This window comes from Cetorhinus maximus, chromosome 1, assembly GCF_964194155.1.
Source record: "Cetorhinus maximus chromosome 1, sCetMax3.hap1.1, whole genome shotgun sequence".
Classification (NCBI taxonomy): Eukaryota; Metazoa; Chordata; class Chondrichthyes; order Lamniformes; family Cetorhinidae; genus Cetorhinus; species Cetorhinus maximus.
In genome coordinates, this window is record NC_135879.1 from 172,238,489 (window position 1) to 172,256,515 (window position 18,027).

Sequence of the window (18,027 nt, forward strand, 5' to 3'; positions counted from 1 at the left end):
ATGAAAACAAATTCACAGAGGATCTAGGGACTGTTTTAAGCCTTTGGAAGTTTTGAGCTATCACAAATTAATTTGCTATCCTCCTTTGGTATAAAATGTGGCAATAAATTAAGTAATCAATAATGGTATATGTAAATGTTTAGAATCAAAGGAACCACCATCAGAATAAGGACAACTTGGGAGGTGCATTGGTGTACACTATTTCTTTTGCTCAAAAAGTAAATATTGTGGTGGTCTTGCATTATGAGCCCTGGTTCTACATTACCTAATTAAAACAAATCTTACAGTTTTACATTGCAGATCTACTTTATACTTCCAGTGCATCCTGAAACACAACGCAGGAAGTGATATGGATAATAAGGGCTCCAGTGCGGACATATGGGATTTCAATTGTCAGCTGAATGACCCACTTAATGAACTACAGCATGGCTTAGCACCTTGTTCTCGACTTCCTCTGTGCAGGAATATGACGTGTTCTGCATTTCTTCCATTACATCATTAGTGAACACTCAACAGTTGTGTTCTTGTCCCTTGAACCTTCTCACAAATTCCATCTACCTTAACCAACTCCCTCCCTGCTATTAAAATCTTCATCAAACCAGTTGTCAAAATTATGAAGTCAGCAATGAAAGAACAGCACTTAGTGTTCACCTCAGTGACTGCTGTCCACAGTTTTTGCAGTGATTAGAATGTAGATTTGCCCGAATATGGTCTCTATTCCAATATGGTGCCCCTTCCAGTGGAATTGTGATATCTGGGAATAGGTTAAAAAAAACAAAGCTCTTCAAAGCCGAAGAAATCTCACTGAGACACACAGGGTAGAAGGGTAGAATTTAATGCCCTCCCCTGTGGTGAGTTTGGTGATGGGGCCGAGAGGGTGGTGGGTGTGGACCCCTCCATCTTTCCGCCTCCATTCTGATTAAGTCTGTGGCAGGAAGGTCTGTGAACAGCCTTCCCATCCTGCCACTAATTGAGGCCCTTAAGTGAGAAATTAATACCCACTTAAGGGCCTCATCCCGCCCCCATTGGTAGTAACCCAGCAGCAGGGAGGTGGGGGTGGTGGTGGTGGTGGGGGGGGGCTATCAAGCAGAAAACACAACATGAAAATCTGTGCAGGGTTGCTTGTAGATTCCCGTGGGGAATGGGGGAGCGGGGCCGTAGGGGGGTCCTTTGTTCAAAGGCACTCAGTGCTTGATCAAGGGTCTTGGCATTGGGAAGGGAGGCCCACTGAGAGCCACCCCCACCCTTGCTACCAACTCCTTCCCGTGACCACACCCCATGATCCTGAACCCGCATCCCCCCCTCCCCCCCACCATCACCCATCTGTGGCCTGGGATTCAACGATGATACTAGGCCTCTGGTTTAATGTCATATTGGCAGCAACCACTGCCTCATCCATGGTGTTGCCATTCAATAGAGCTGCCTGCCTCTGATTGACCAGCAGATCGATGAGTGCGACTTCCACCATAGGGGCCCGTCTCTGTTCAATTAAGTGCCTGAGTGGTACTTAATACTGTGGACCTTCCCTAAAACAGGTAACATGGGCTCTCACCAGCTCTTCAACTGGCAGGTGAGGCCCCTGTCACCTCCTTTAAACACTGCCCACAGAATCTAAACCAGGAAATATAAAGCAGGATGCATAAATAGGTTTAAATGAAGTACAGAATGTGAAACAAGGTTTGGGAAATTCAGATGGAATTAAGGGAGAAAGTTAAGAGACAGACAGAAAAAGTACAAAAACATTTATTTGTTTATTTTTAAATCTCCAACACTCGTTTTCTTCCGATGAAATGAGGTGCCACATTTGTCAATTTAAATTACCAGAGTTAGCGAAGTTGTTCAGCAATAATTATCACTTAACACACCATTAAAAACACCCTTACACCTGAATACACCATCCTTAACTTTTTCAGACATTTTTAATGCATTACTAAAGGGCAGTTGCCAGATGTTCAAGCTGTTGAATTCATTTCAGTGCCGGGTCTATCAGTGTGGACTGCAACAGTGTACCCTGTGGAGGAACAGGCTCTCTCTGCCAGCAACTGATTTGCACATTTAACTGTGCATTTGAGGGTGCCAGATGATGCTGTCCAATTTACCCAGTAATAATGGTGAGTGCTGATAGCCTTACCACAATTTTATCATTAAATCCAGCCCACTGCCTCTGGCTCTTTTTATTTAATGCCTTATATCTTCCCGCATGCTTCTCTCCTCCCCTCCATCACCCCCCCACCTCCCCCCAGCCTGACCCTCCAACTGCCTTTCTCTCATATTTGGAGACTACCTTTTTATAAAGTGCTTTCCATGTGTGGAGTGCTTTATAGATACTGGTTGTTAGTTAGCACCAAAAGCTCTAAGCTCTGATGAAAGGGCAAATAATCAAATTAAACATGCAGACTGCTCACTGGGTTATGTAGTAATTGCAGCATAGGATACAGGGGAGGTAAATAATTATTTGTTACATATGTTTTTTTTTCTTAACATGCCAAGTTTGCTATGCATTTTAAGGATGCATTAATTAACATTTAAGCCTTGTTTGATTTCCTGTGGATCAGAAAGGAAACAACAGGACTTATTAATTAAAAATCTACAGCATCTCACAGATGTTTTCTTTTCAACTAGGCAGGATTAAAACAAAATATCTGACACTGCAGAGAGGAAGAAAGAGTTTGCATGTCATCAAATATTCTCTTCCGTAGTAGTACAAAAGTTCAAACCATCAATCAATGTTTGTCTGGGACAACATGAAAAATATGTGTTTCGAATAATTCATAACATATGTAACAGATTGGCATTGTAAAATATCCTGGACTGGTAATACGATGGTCAGTGCCTGATGCATTGAAATTACTTGCGCATCCATTCCCTAAATTGGGCATGAAGACCTTCACTGGCTGCTAATGTCTTGTTCAGCGACTCCTGAAGCGTCATGATGCACTTGAAGCACCAGAAAATTATGTGAATGAGATGACTATGTGAAGGTGACTGTGATATCCGGAGAGGTCAGTATACTTGTGCAGCACCACTTCAAGTGGTGCTATTTGCTACTTCATACAATGCCAGAATCACAGTATTTCCTTTTAAAGCAGAATAGGTTCTAAAGTTGTTAAAAAGCAAACACTGCTTACCATTTCCCTTCTTCATTTTCAAATTGCTTAACAGTATATCCAAACATATCTTCTTGTGAGCCAGTAAATATCATGGGTTTTTTAACATCAACATTGAATGAACCGACTAGTTGCAATATACCTGTAGGAAGAGTAAGCAATAAAATAAATCCAGGTAAAGTATACATTCTTAGATATTATTTACACTTAAGCTAAACACACAGCAGCACAGCAAAATTAAATGCAGAATAGAGACCAAAATCCTGATGGGCCTGGATCACTGGTGTAGGTGTGGCAGCCTGACTGGAAGGATACAGGCTTCTTTCCAAATCTTTGGGACTGGAACATTTTAGTGGATGGGCCAGGCTGTATACACTAGTTGGTGTGCATCGGTGGCAGCCACCCTACTCTGTCATTGGAAAGCACAATGGTCCAGAGCCACGCCACTTTAGGGCCCTGGAGTGCCTTCACAAACTGAAGAACTTTGGCAGCTTTTCAATCTTCATCTGCTTAGAAACTTATAGGCGCTGTAATGTACCAAAATTCACTCCTTTCAGGGTCAATTATCTTTATCTGGGGCCTTTCCAGGGGCCACATAAAGCCTTAATTGACCTGTTGCCAGCTGAAAGCTGAGAGCTCTCAAACAATTAGTCTCCTCATTTCCACATCTTTTCCAAAGTTAAAGAAAACTGTACTGGGAGTAGATGGAGGTGAATATGTTGTGATCCTTTTATATCCTCTAAAATTTTCGCTGCATGTGGCTGGGCACATACAAATAACGGAAGGATAATTGATGTAATTCCCACACTGGTAAGATTGGCGATAATGTATCCAAGTGTACCCCTATCATCCAGTGTTGCTAAGGGCATTAGGACATTTAAAATTTAAATGACAAATTATGGAACTGGACTATTAAAGTGATCTGCGGATGTACAATTGACTCTCTTACACTGCAGCTGAACCATAATATTAATTCATTGAGACACTGAGATGCAGTTCTGTTCAAATTGGTACAGGCTCCATCAACAATATGCAAATGAAACTGACACTAGAATTTCAAATATGCCCATCCCAGAACAGCACTATGAGATCACTCTCCGAAATTCAGCCTCTTCATTGTTTCTCTTACCCAATGCAGCTAATGTAGAAATTGATATGATAGCTGCATAAATAAACATGTTCCATGAACAATCGTTCTTCTAAATTCTCAATGAGGAGAGAAAAATAGGCCTGTAACTATTTAAAATAACTTTTTTAAGAATGTAAAATGTCTATCCTCCTTACTGGATTGAGGTCTGGCTGGGTTTTCTGTACAATGATGCTGAGTCTAAGCACTCGTGGAGATTTATGTGCAAAATGAGTCAACAACTACACATACATAGTTAAATGCCTAAATCTCAAAATTGCTGTTTGAGCTGCCCAGTTCCTCTAAAAGTAACCACACCTCTCTGTCTGACCCATAATTTAAATACTTTGTAAGGCATGAAGTTGACGTGTTAACCTCAGATATGGCCAATACTCTCCAGAAAATGTCCTGCTTGTCCATTCCAGTGTAAGGACCCTTTTAACACTGCAGTTAGTTGTAATTACCACCAAATAACCACTCTGACACTGAAAATTATACTTCCTGGTTCAGACTTAGCACAGTTTATTATCGATTCCTCCACCTGATTGGTTATGGAAATACACATTTGTTTATCCTGTTTGTTCAGGCCCCAGATATTCTCTAAAGGCTGCTGTACATTTCGGATATTGGTTAACAGCATCCTGCCATGCTAGTACAGGCCGAATGAATGGCTTGCCCTGTTCATTCGCCATTCAGAGTGACATCCAGTTCAATATTTCATTCCATCCCTAGCCCTGAAATTCTGAGTCCTGTGATCTGCCACCATAATTGCAGTAGAGTGGGAATCCCACCAGCTCCCCTAAATTGATGGGCAAAATGTAATGCCACCCCAACCACGAAGCAGGTTGGGAATCAGGTGGAGGGGGTCCATATAATCAGGTGGGAAGGTTCACAGTGAAAAGCCTTTCGCCTCCCCAAGTCTCATAATTAAGTCAGAGGCAGGGAAGGTTGAGGCAAAGGCACAGGAACCTTAAGAGGAAGCGGTAGACTGTATGATAGGCATTTCATTCTTTTGAAGTTCCTGGAAATAGGCCCAGTGGAGCTGTCACCAGCCTTCCAGCCAGTGGATGGAACCACCACCTGGGTGATTAATTCAGTCTGAAACCTATACTGTCTTAAATTCCAAGGTAAACAAATTAAAATAATACATGTTCAGAAAAATCATGGGGAGGTGAGGATAGCTCTGGTGCTGATGGGAGGTGCTTTATCTAAAGCTAGACAATCCTTAAATCTGTATCAGCGTGCAACACATTCAAATTATGGATCAAAAAGGAATCAGGAAACAAGCCCAAAATTGGTCAGAATGATGTAAATGTATAATTCTGATAGAAATTCAACATGGGGAAGAGAGAATGGAATAGTGGGAATCGGTGGGAAATAAAACTGCCAATACTCAGCCAGAACCATGTGGATAAAAGTGACTGTTATGAAGGTGTGCCTTTTTAAAAAAAAATACAATACTTAATGCCTCTTTTTCTGGTAGGATTCTTAATAAAAACTGTAATCCCATTAAGACAATGGAGGGACTGCCAGCCAGCTACAATATACAAACTTGCATTCCACCTAAGTGGGATGAAAAGGAACAGACTCTCAACCCCCCCTGGGGAGCATGAAAAACCCCATCTCCTGTTGGCTTTTACACTATTGCTCTTCAAAGGTTTCTGAGATGAGACATCAAAATCAAATGTAATTCCCTATTCTACAAAATAATGACTACAGAAGACATGGTAATTGAATTCCTCTAGAATATACAGCCAGCATAACTTTTAAGAACAGTTTACCAAGCCAGAGAGAATAGATTGGAAGGCTATACTGAAAGGCTGCAGAGAGTTGTCCCTCTCCTTCTCTCTCTCTCTTTCTCTCAGAAGTATTGTACATGGATTTGAAAAGTAACCATCCTAAGAAGAGAAATCTACTGAAAACTGAGATCTTCTGGGGATAAAATGTGGAAATCTGCTCTGTACAACTACAGCAAGGAAGGCAACTGAACAAAATGGCCACAATGTGGAATCACCTTATTTAGACCAGCCAAAGAACAATTAACCATATATTTCATTGATTGTTTATTTTCCTCACAAACTGTAATAAAATCTCCAAGCCTATCCTTTTGTTCTACCATCTGTACTCGTGTGGCTGGGCCCAGTGAATGTGTGTAATGTATAAATGGCGGTTGCAATTTACCTAGTTTTTTTTTTAATTTGGGAAGTAGGGCCAATAAACTTATCTTATCCTTTGTTTCAAACTCAGAAAACCTGTCTGACTAATTCTTTATAACCTGAAAGTGTACATAGCGTGATTCTGCAATATTGGCAAAGCACATCCTTGTTACATTCACAACAAAACCTTGTTACGGTCAGACCTGGAGTGGAAAACTAGAGGAGTTATTTTTTACGCTTCCTCACATTGTCATAACAGTGACCCAAGATCACTTTCAAAGGCAGAATGAAATTTAATGATCTTGCAAAAGTACCTGTGCTGGCTGCAAACTGTCTTTAACATATATTTTGTACATTCCAGACAGTAGACTTACATTTGCCCAAACGTTGCATCAACAAATCTAATATTGCATCAACAAATTTCTGTATAGACTATAGTCTGTTGTGACAACTGTACTTGGAAGATTTTCAATTAAATGGAGGATTTGCATGACCACTCAAGCCTCAATACTTCAATGAGAACTCCAGGAAGTGCTAAACATTTTCCTGCTAATTACCATCAACCACCTACCACACTCCTTCAGCCACCAAATCAGCCCTTATCAAACATCACTTGGAAGTAGCACTAGGTAGCAATGGCACAGAATGTAATCTAGTTCACCTAGATCCACACCCAATCCTTTTCCCTGTAGCCCTGCCTACCTTCCCTTTTTGGGTAATGATTCAATTCCCTTTTGAAAGCCTCAATTAACCATGCCTCTACCACACTCTCAGGCAGTGCATTCCAGATTCTAACCACTCACTGCATGAAAAAGCTTTGCATCATGTCACCATTGCTTCCTTTACCAATTATCTTAAACGAGTGTCCTCTGGTTCTATTTCCTTCCACCAATGGAAAGAGTTTCTCCCTATTTACTCTGTCCAGGTCCCTTATGATTTTGAACACTATCAAATCTCATTTAAACTTATCTTCCCCAAGAAGAACAGCACCAGCTTCTCCAATGTATCTACATAACTGAAGTTCCTCATCCCTTGGAGCCATTCTTGTGAATCTTTTCTGAATCTTTACTTCCTAAAGTGTGGTGCTCAGAATGGTATGCAACCCTCCAGTTAAGGCTGAATCAGTGTTTTATACAGTTTAACATATCTTAATTGCTTTAGTATGCTATGACCCTATTTATAAAGCACTGTGCCCTGTATGCGTACTGCAGATGTACAGGGCCTTGGTGAGACCACACCTGGAGCATTGTGTGCAGTTTTGGTCTCCTTACCTAAGAAAATATATACTTGCCATAGAGGGAGTGTAGTGCAAGTTTACCAGAATGATTCCTGGTATGGCAGGATTGTTGTATGAGGAGAGATTAGGCCGACTAGGCCAGTATTCACTAGAGTTTAGAAGAATGAGAGGAGGTCTCAATGAAACATATAAAATTCTGACAGGGATGGAGTGACTGGATGTAATGATGATATTTCCTCTGGCTGGGGGGCCTAGAACAAGGGGTTACAATTTCAGGATATGGGGTAGACCATTTAGGACCAAAATGAGGAGAAACGTCTTCACTCAGAGGGTGGTGAACCTATGGAATTCTCTACCACAGAAGACTGTGGAGGCCAAGTCACTGAATATATTTAAGAAGAAAATAGATAGATTTCTGGACTCTAAAGGCATCAAGGGGTATGGGGAGAGCGATCAAATACAACATTGAGATGGAGGGCCAAATGACCTACTCCTGTTCCTATTTTATATGTTTCTATGCTTTATTAACCGTGTTTCTGTCCTGCTACTTTCAATGGCTTGTGCACAAATACACCCAGATTCCTCTCTACATTTTTCTGACCAAAATGAATCACTTCACACTTCTTTGCATTAAATTTCATCTGCTGCTTGTCTGCCCATTCCACCAACCCATCTACATCTTTTTGAAGTTGTACACTATTGTCTTCACAGTTCAAAGTAGTTTCAAATTTCATATCATCCGCAACTTTTTAAACTGTGCCTTGTACACCAAGGTCTATGTTATTAATATATCAGGAAGATCTGGGGAACTCCAATACAAACCTTCCTTCAATCCAAAAAACAACAGTTCATCACTACTCTCTGTTTCCTGTCACTCGGCCAATTTCATATCCATGTTGCTACTGTCCATTTTATTCCATGTGGTGTAAGTTTGCTTTCACGTCTGTTGTGGCACTTTATCAAATGCATTTTGGTAGTCCATGTGATGCATATCAACAGCATTAGTCTCGTCAACCTTCTCTGTTACCTCATCAAAAAATTCAAGCAAGTTAGCTAAACACCATTTTCCCTTAAAAAACATTCCATGCTGGCTTTCTTTAACTAACCCACCATTTACCCAAGTGACTATTAATTTTGTCCCAAGTTATCACTTCTGAAAGCTTCCCCACCACTGAGGTTGAACTGATTGGCCAGTAATTTCTGGGCTTATCTTTACTCCTTTTTTTGAACAAGGATATAACATCTACAAACCTCCAGTCCTCTGGTACCACCCATGAGCCTAAGGAAGATTGGAAAATTATGGCCACAATTTTCCCTCTCACTTCCCTCAGTATTCTTGGATGCATCTCGTCCGGTCCTGGTGCCTTATCAATTTTAGTACGGGCAACCTATCCAATACCTCCCCCTTAACAATTTCAAACCCTTCAAGCCTCTGAACTACCTCTTCTTTCACCATGACCTGTGCAGCATCTTCTTCCTTGGTAAAGACAGATGCAAAGTACTCATTTAGAACATCAACCACGTTCCCACCTCCATACGTAAATCCTCCTTTTGGTCCCTAATCGACTCCACTCCTACTTTAACCATCCTTTTACAATTTATATACCTATAAAAGACTTTTGGATTCCCTTTGATGTTAGCCACCAGTATCTTCTCATACTCTCTCTTTGCTTCTCTTACTTGCCTTTCGATTCCCTCCTGAATCTTCTATATTCAGCCTGGTTCTCAATTGTATTATCCACCTGATATCTGTCATAAGCACATTTTTTATACTTCATCTTAATGTCTATCTCTTTCATCCAGGGAGCCCTGGCGTTCTTTGTCCTACGTTTCCTTTTCTTGGGAATATATCTTGACTGTACTTGAACTATCCCTTCTTTAATGGCAGCCAATTGTTTAGTTACAGATTTACCTGCCAATCTTTGATTTCAATTTACCTGGTTCAGATCAGTTCTTACCAATTGAAGTTGGCTTTCCACCAATTAATTATTATTACTCTGTCGTTTGTTCTTTGTCCTTTTTCATAAGCAACCTAAACCTTATGATGCAATGATCACTGTTTCCTAAATGTTCTCCTCCTGACACTTGATCCACTTGGCCCACCTCATTTGCATGAACCAGGTCTATAAAACCTCCTTTCCCATTGGACTGGAAACTTTCTGCTTTAGAAAATTCTCCTGATAGCGCTCTATGAACTCTTGTCCTTCTCTGCTCGTGACACTATAATTTTCCAAATATATAGTAAAATTTCCCCATTATAACTGCTCTAAATTCCTGCACCTCTCTGTAATTTCCTTGCAGGTTTGTTCCTCTACATCTTTCCCACTAGTTGGTGGCCTACAGACTACATGCAATGCAATTGCACCTTTTTATTGTTCCTTAGCCCTTGCCAAATAGATCCTGTCCTTGACTCCTCTGGGACATCCTCTCTCTCCTGCAATGTTCTCCTTAATCAATACTGCTTTCCTTTCCTCCTTTCCTATCTTTCCTGAACATCTTGCATCCAAGAATATTTAACATCCAGTCCTGCCCTTCTTTGAGCCAGATCTCTGTTATTGCCACGACATTTTATTTCCACCTGGATATCTGCATCTGCAACTCACCAATCTTATTTACCATACCCCACACATTCAAATATATACACATTATCCCTAACTGAGACTTTATTACTTTCCGTCGTACTCTGAACCTGCCTAACACTTCACTATTTCTTACTCCAGTGTTATCTGTCTCTCCCAATATCCTTTGCACCTTGGTATGCCTCTCTAGTATTGCCTCCTCATTCCCACATTCCTGCCAAGTTAGTTTAAACCCTCTCCAATAGCACGAGCAAATCGTCTTGCAAGGAGATCAATCCCAGCTCTGATTAGATGCACCTGTCTGGCCTGTACAGAACTCAACTCCCCCAGCTGATCTCAAAGTTCCATGAAGCAAAAGACCTCTCTCCTGCACCATATGTCCAGCCACACGTCCATCTGCTTTATTCTCCTATTTCAATACTCACTTGTGCATGGTACCTGGAGTAATCTGGAGATTATTACTTCTGAAGTCCTACTTGCTAATTTCCTACGTAACTCCCTAAATTCTGACTGCAGGACCACATCCCTCTTTTTACTTATGTCGTTGATACCAACATAGACCATGTCCTCAGACTGTTCATCTGCCCCCCTCAGAGTGCTCTGCAGCTGTTCAGTGACATCCTTGACTGTGGCACCAGGGTGGCAGCATAGCATAAACAAAAATACCTGGAAAAACTCAGCAGGTCTGGCAGCATCTGTGGAGAGGAGCACAGTTAATGTTTCGAGTCCGAATGACCCTTCAACAGAAGGTATTTTCCAGGTATTTTTGTTTTTGTTTTGGATTTCCAGCATCCGCAGTTTTTTGCTTTTATATTATGGCAGCATAGCATCCTGGGTTCATGTCTGCGACTGCAGAAATGCCTGTCTGCTCCTCTTACTATCACTCTTACTTTTACAGTCTTCCTCATGTCCTCCCCACCACCAGGACCCCCAACCCCCACCCCACTGTACAGCTGAGCCATTCATAGTGCCATAGACTTGACCTGTGGCTGCACTCCCCAGATAAACCGTCACTTTTATCAGTATTCAGAACCGACTACTGGTGGGAGAGTGAGATACACTCAGCGGACCCCTGCACTATCTCCCTATTTTGACTGCATGTGGTCACTCATCCCCTCTCTCCCTGCATACTCTTAAACTGTAGGGTGACCACATCTATACTCATTCTATTCCATGAAGTTCTCAACCTTGCAAATGTGCTGCAATGACACCAGCTGCTACTCAAGTTCTGAAATCCAGAGCTCGAGCTGATGCAACTGTTGACACTTTCTACACATATGGTTATCCAGGGCATGGTAAGCATCCTAGAGTTCCCACATAGAACATGATGTGCACTCCAGAGGTTAGACCGCTGCTGCCATTCCCTATCTATTAGATAATAAACGTTCACTTAAAAATAAAGAATACCAGCTACTCACTTCTCTTCTGCTGACATTGGGAGGTTAACTGAAATGTTGTACTTATCCAAAAAGTGTAATGTTTTATTTCCCAGCTCCTTATACTAACTCCCTAACTTTGGAGAAAGAGAAACAAAACTACAATACTCAGCAGTCAATTTGCTCACAGCCTTCCTGTAATGTCACAATTTTTTTTAACTCACCATCAGCAAAAGTAGTTTTGTAGTACCACCACTGAGTGAGTTGGCCAAGTCTTAATGCTCCCAATCACCAACTAAGTGATGAAAGGTGTTGGCAACAGTGCTATCAAGCAGCACTTACTCACCTATAATTTTCTCACCAATGTCAGTCCTGGTTCTGCCAGGACCACCCAGCTCCAGACCTCATTACAACCTTGGTTGAAACATGAACGCTAGAGGTGAGATGACAGTCACCGCAATTGACATCAGATTAAATGGATGATATGTATCTGATGCACAACTGGCTTAGCATTCAGTCCCCACATCTATAGGGCCATACCAAGGGCTATTGGGTGCCACTCTTAGTCAATTTTTTAAAATCAGAAATCATTGAAGAAAGGTAATGGCTCATATTTTTCTGTCAAAATAATAGTGAGGCTAATAGCATTCACTATTATTCATGCACTAATACTGCAGGCTTTCAAACCTGAAATTTAAAATGTTATTTTTTTCTCTCTCTTTATCTGATTTAACATTGAATTAACCCACTTTAATTTTCACTTCATTCTCAGTCCTTGTGCTGTGTATTTCACAATCTTTTGATGTGATTGGTTAAGGAGATAGGAAGTCACTTTGTCCTGTTCACTCATGTCCCAGTTTCTCTCATTGTGCCATTATCAGCTCGCACTCTCAACAAGTTGCAGCACAAAGTGCCATCATGATTAAACAAGCAAGAGCAAATCTAATTTAGGATTAGCACCATGCCCAGTACAGGCATGAAGATATCACAAATTTTAAAACCGTCTTCTCTTGAAATGAACCCAAGTTTTTAACAAATGTTTTTAACATTTAACAGCATATCATGTGATTTTAGCATTATCGTCTCCAGACAGAACTGAAACTCAAGCAAAAAGCTTGTTAAAATATGAACAATCCGAACCACTTGTGAAATTCACAAGTCCTTTTGTTAAGGATAAACTATAAACAAGACAAGGACAATCACATGTTAGGCCACTCATCGTCCTGGTACATAGAGCCATCAAATTTCATTCATTAAGGAATCAACAAGAAGGAAAAAGCTACCTGACCTCATCCTCACCAATCTACCTATCGCATATGCATCTGTCCATGGTAGTGGTGACCACCGCACAGTCCTTGTGGAGATGAAGTCCCATCTTCACAATGAGGATTCCTTCTATTGTGCAGTGTAGCACTACCATAGTGCTAACTGGGATAGCCCATGAGGGGCTGTGGGCCATCAGCAGCAGCAAAATGGTATACAACCACAATCTGTAACCTGGCATATCCCCTACTCTACCATTACCATTAAACCGAGGCATCAATCCTGATTCAATGAAGAATGCAGGAGAGCATGCCAGGAGCAGTACCAGACATACCTAAAAATGGGTGTCAACCTGGTGAAGCTACAACACAGGACTACTTGCACGCAAAGCAATGAAAGCAGTGTGCGATAGACAAAGCTGAGCGATCCTGCAACCAACGAATCAGATCTAATCTCTGCAGTCCTGTCACATCCAGTCACGAATGGTGACAGACAATCAAACAGCTAACTGGAGGAGCAGGTTCTACAAATATCCCCATCCTTAATGACGAGGGAGCATGGCATATCAATGCAAAAGACAGGGCTGAAGAATTTGCAACAATCTTCAGCAAGTGCTGAGTGGATGATCCAACTTGATCTCCTCCTGAGGTCCCAGCTTCACAGATGCCAGTCTTCAGCCAATTCGATACATTCCATGTGATGTCAAGAAATAACTGAAGGCACTGGATATTGCCTTCACTGGATATTACCTGGTCTGGCCTACATGTGACTCCAGACCCTTAGCAATGTAGTTGACTCTTAAATGCCCTCTGAAAGAGTCCAACTCAGTTGTATCAAACTGCTATGAAGTCTAAAAAACATTCCAGCAATAGTACTGAAGACTTGTGCCCCAGAACTAACTGCGCCCTTAGCCAAGCTGTTCCAGTACCGCTACAACACTGGCATCTACTCGGCAATATGGAAAATGGCCCAGGTACATCCTTTCCGCAAATAGCAAGACAAATCCAACCTGGTCAATTACTGCCCCATCAGTCTGCTCTTGATCATCATCAGCAAAGTAATGGAAGAGGTCATCAACAGTGCTATCAAACGGCTGATGCTCAGTTTGGGTCCTACCTGAGCCACTCAGCTCCTGACCTCAATACAGCCTTAATCCAAACATGGACTAAAGAGCTGAACTGAGGTGAGAGTGACTGCCCTTGACATCACTGTCGCTGGGTGAAAATCCTGGAACTCCCTCCCTAACAGCACTGTGGGCGTACCTACACCACATGGACTGCAGCAATTCAAGAAGGCAGCTCACCACCATCTTCTCAAAGGCAATTAGGAATGGGCAATAAATGCTGGCCTAGCCAGTGAAGCCCACATCCCATGAAAGAATTAAAAAAATTAAAGGCAATCAAAGGGTAATTTGAATTGAATGGGTCAGTCAATTAAGGTGACCTTAGCTGTCTCAAAAGTTCTCAATTTGTGGGAGGCTAAAACACAGGAGGTGAAAAAAAACAACCCACTCCTTTCATTTGGAAGAAGGAGTTAGGACTTGTAATTGCACACACGATTAAAGGCGGCAATGTTTGTTACCTGCTCTTTTTATAAAATCACAGCAGAAGCTATTCAGACCAGAAATATTAGAAACATCATCTGGAAAGCCATCGGACCAGCTGCAAGGCAACACAGCTAAGATAAAACAGCTATCCCTTCAAAGAGGGAGAAGGAATCTTCCCCTCAACCTGTTCCTACTTCAAGATCACCTGAGAATCAGCCTCAAATTCATCTACATCGCTGCTTACTAAGATTCCTCTACTTTTCAAGACCTCCACTCCAACTAAGAACACAAGAAATAGGCACAGGAGCAGACCACACAACCCATCAAGCCTGCTCTGCCATTCAATACGATCATGGCTGATTTTGAGTTTCAACTCCACTTTCCTGCCCGTTCTCCTTATTACGTAACTCCCTGCGAGACCAAAATCTATTCAACGCTGAAGCATCCACAGCCCTTAGGGATAGAAAATTCAATAGATTCACAACCCTTTGAGTGAAGTAATTACTCCTTATCTCAGTCCTAAATGATCGGTCCCTTGTCCTGAGGCTGTGCCTCCTCCTTATGTTAGGCTCACCGACCAGTGGAAACAATCTCTCAGCATCTACCCTATCAAGCCCTTTCAGAATCTTGCAGGTTTCAATGAGATCGCCTCTCATTCTTCTAAACGCCAGAGAATATAAGCCCCATTTACTCAGCCTCTCATCATGGGACAATCCCCACATCCCTGGGACCAATTTAGTGAACCTTCACTGTACAGCCTTCATTGCAACTATCCTTTCTTAAATGTGGAGACCAAAACTGCACGCAATACTCCAGATGTGGACTCACCAATACCTTGTACAATTATAACAGGACTTCTTTATTTTTGTACTCCAATCCCCTTGCAATAAAGGCCAACATGCCATTTGTCTTCCGGTATCAATTCACTTTGAGAAACTGCAGGCCTGCTACGAAAGAGGCTGAATTCATTGCAACTTGGAATTTTTTTAATTCATTGATGGGATGTGGGCATCACTGTCTAGGCCAGCAATTATTGCCCATCCCTAATTGCCCCTGAACTGCTGCAGTCTATGTGGTGTAGGTACACCCAAAGTGCTGTTAGGAAAGCTTTGTAAAGAAAGCTTTTGGCATTCTGGCCTTCATAAATCAAAGTATTGAGTATAGGAGTTGGGATGTTGTGGTGAGGTTGTATAAGACATTGGTGAGGCCAACTTTGGAGTATTGTGTACAGTTCTGGTCGCCTAACTACAGGAAGGATATCAGTAAGATTGAGAGAGTGCAGAGAAGATTTACTAGGATGTTGCTGGGTCTTAAGGAATTGAGTTACAGGGAAAGATTAAACAGGTTAGGACTTTATTCCTCGGACCGTAGAAGAATGAGGGGAGATATGATAGAAGTTTACAAAATTTTGAGGGGTATAGACAGAGTAAATGCGAGTAGGCTCTTTCCACTTAGATTAGGATAAATAAACACTAGAGGACATGGCTTTAGGGTGAAAGGGGAAAGGTTTAGGGGGAACATTAGGGGGAACTTCTTCACTCATAGAGTGGTGAGAGTGTGGAACGAGCTACCATCTGACGTGGTAAATGCGGGCTCACTCTTAAGTTTTGAGAATAAATTAGATAGATACATGGATGGGAGAGGTCTGGAGGGTTATGGACTAGGTGCAGGTCAATAGCGGAATAATATTTCGGCACAGACTAGAAGGGCCGTATGGCCTGTTTTTCTGTGCTGTAGTGTTCTATGGTTCTATGGTTCTATGGAAGGGAGTTCTAGGATTTTGACCCAGCAACAGTGAAGAAGCAGTGATATCTTTCCAAGTCAAGATGGGGAGTGGCTTGGAGGGGAACTTCCAGGTGGTGGTGTTCCCAGCTATCTGCTACTCTTGTCCTCCTGGATGGTAGTAGTCATGGGTTTGGCAGGTGCTGCCTAAGGAGCCTTGATGAATTCCTGCAGTGCATCTTGATACACATTGATACACATTGCTGCCACTGGGCGCTGGTGGTGGAGGGAGTGAATGTTTGTGGAAGGGGTGTCAATCAAGTGGGCTGCTTTGTCCTGGATGGTGTCAAGTTGCTTGAGTGTTGCTGGAGCTGCACTTATCCAAGCAGGTGGAGAGTATTCCATCACACTCAATTCACTTGTGCCTTGTAGCTTGTGGACAGGCTTTGGGGAGTCAGGAGGTGAGTTACTTGATGCAGGATTCCTAGCCTCTGACTTGCTCTTGAAGCAACAGTATTTACATGACTAGTCCAGTTCAGTTTCTGGTCAATGGTAACCTCCAGGATGTTGATAGTGGGGGATTCAGCGATGGTAATGCCATTGAATGTCAAGGGGTGATAGTTATATTCTCTTTTGTTGGAGATGGTCATTGCCTGGCACTTGTGTTGCGCGAATGTCACTTGCCTCTTGTCAGCCCAAGCCTGGATATTATCCAGATCTTGCTGCATTTGGACATGGAATGCTTCTGAGGACTTGTGAATGGTGCTGAACATTGTACAACCATCAGCGAAGATCCCCATTTTTGACCTTATGATAGAAGGAAAGTCATTGATGAAGCAGCTGAAGATAATATTGTTTTCGTCTTCATCTCTATCTCATCTTTGTGTGTGTGCCTGTGTGTGCGAAATGTTGTTTTGGAACCTCTGGGACAAGTGTGTGAAGATAAACAATCTTTTTTTTTTACAATTCACAATAGCTTGCTGCTGAAAATATTTAAATTGGGACAACCACTCTGAGGGGATGGAAATACACACTAACCCCACATATTAAAACACTTTGATCAAGGACAATAAAAAAACATGGAAATTCTTTCTGAGACATTAGATGCATTACTACATAAATGATGGCTCAATATCATGTAACACATAGTGTGAAAGGGAGCTGTGACTGGTAGGTATGCACATTAATGTTAGAACTCCTATTATAATTACACCTCTGGCATTTTAGGGAAATGTGACGGGGCCATGTGGACATTGGAGCTTTTATAGGAAGTGTTTATATAATAGAATTTAATAGAACATGTGACCAATGCAAAAAATGTTAATACATTATAGATATATGCAAAATGTTGACATGTATACACACCTGTGTGATAACGAACCTCGTCAATTCATGCAGTTAACTTAGATATTGTGCTAGAAAATTTAACAGGTTAATTTAAGAGGCGTTCATGCTCTTATTTGCTATTTAATCATGTGTTCGATTTTTATACATGGACATGATGCAGACTTGAAACTGATTGGAATTTCTGAATCAGCATATTCACAAAGGTACCAGGAAAGCTGCTGTAATGGAATGTTCCCATTGTAGCAAGAGAACTACTGGCACCAATGCAGCAGCTAACAAATAAGTACTGCCCCATTATAGCTCCAGTTGTTTTTTTTTATACTCAAATTCAAAGACTTACGGCATCCAAGATAGGTTCCCTGAAATCTCTTTTCAAAATGTAGCATTGTGAGGAAATAAAATTATATTATAACGCCTAAAGACTTAAAGAATGCACAATGCAGTGCTATCTTTTAATTCAAGGTTTTCTGGTTTCTGCTGAGTAAATATTATTCTCCTGACTCTATTGTAATAATCTTCTGCTGTCGAATGCCACCAAACAAGGACAATTTGTGGAAGTAGTCTCTAA

General features: G+C 41.6%; 1 protein-coding gene across 1 annotated transcript in view; it reads right to left on the reverse strand.

Annotated features, from left to right (window-relative positions):
* itga1 (integrin, alpha 1) overlaps positions 1-18,027 on the reverse strand; it is a 322,507-nt gene that overhangs the window by 270,785 nt on the left and 33,695 nt on the right. Inside the window, exon 2 of the mRNA XM_078550022.1 lies at positions 3,129-3,249. Within this exon, the coding sequence (XP_078406148.1) occupies positions 3,129-3,249 (121 nt within the window). The remainder of the gene's footprint in view (positions 1-3,128; positions 3,250-18,027) is intronic.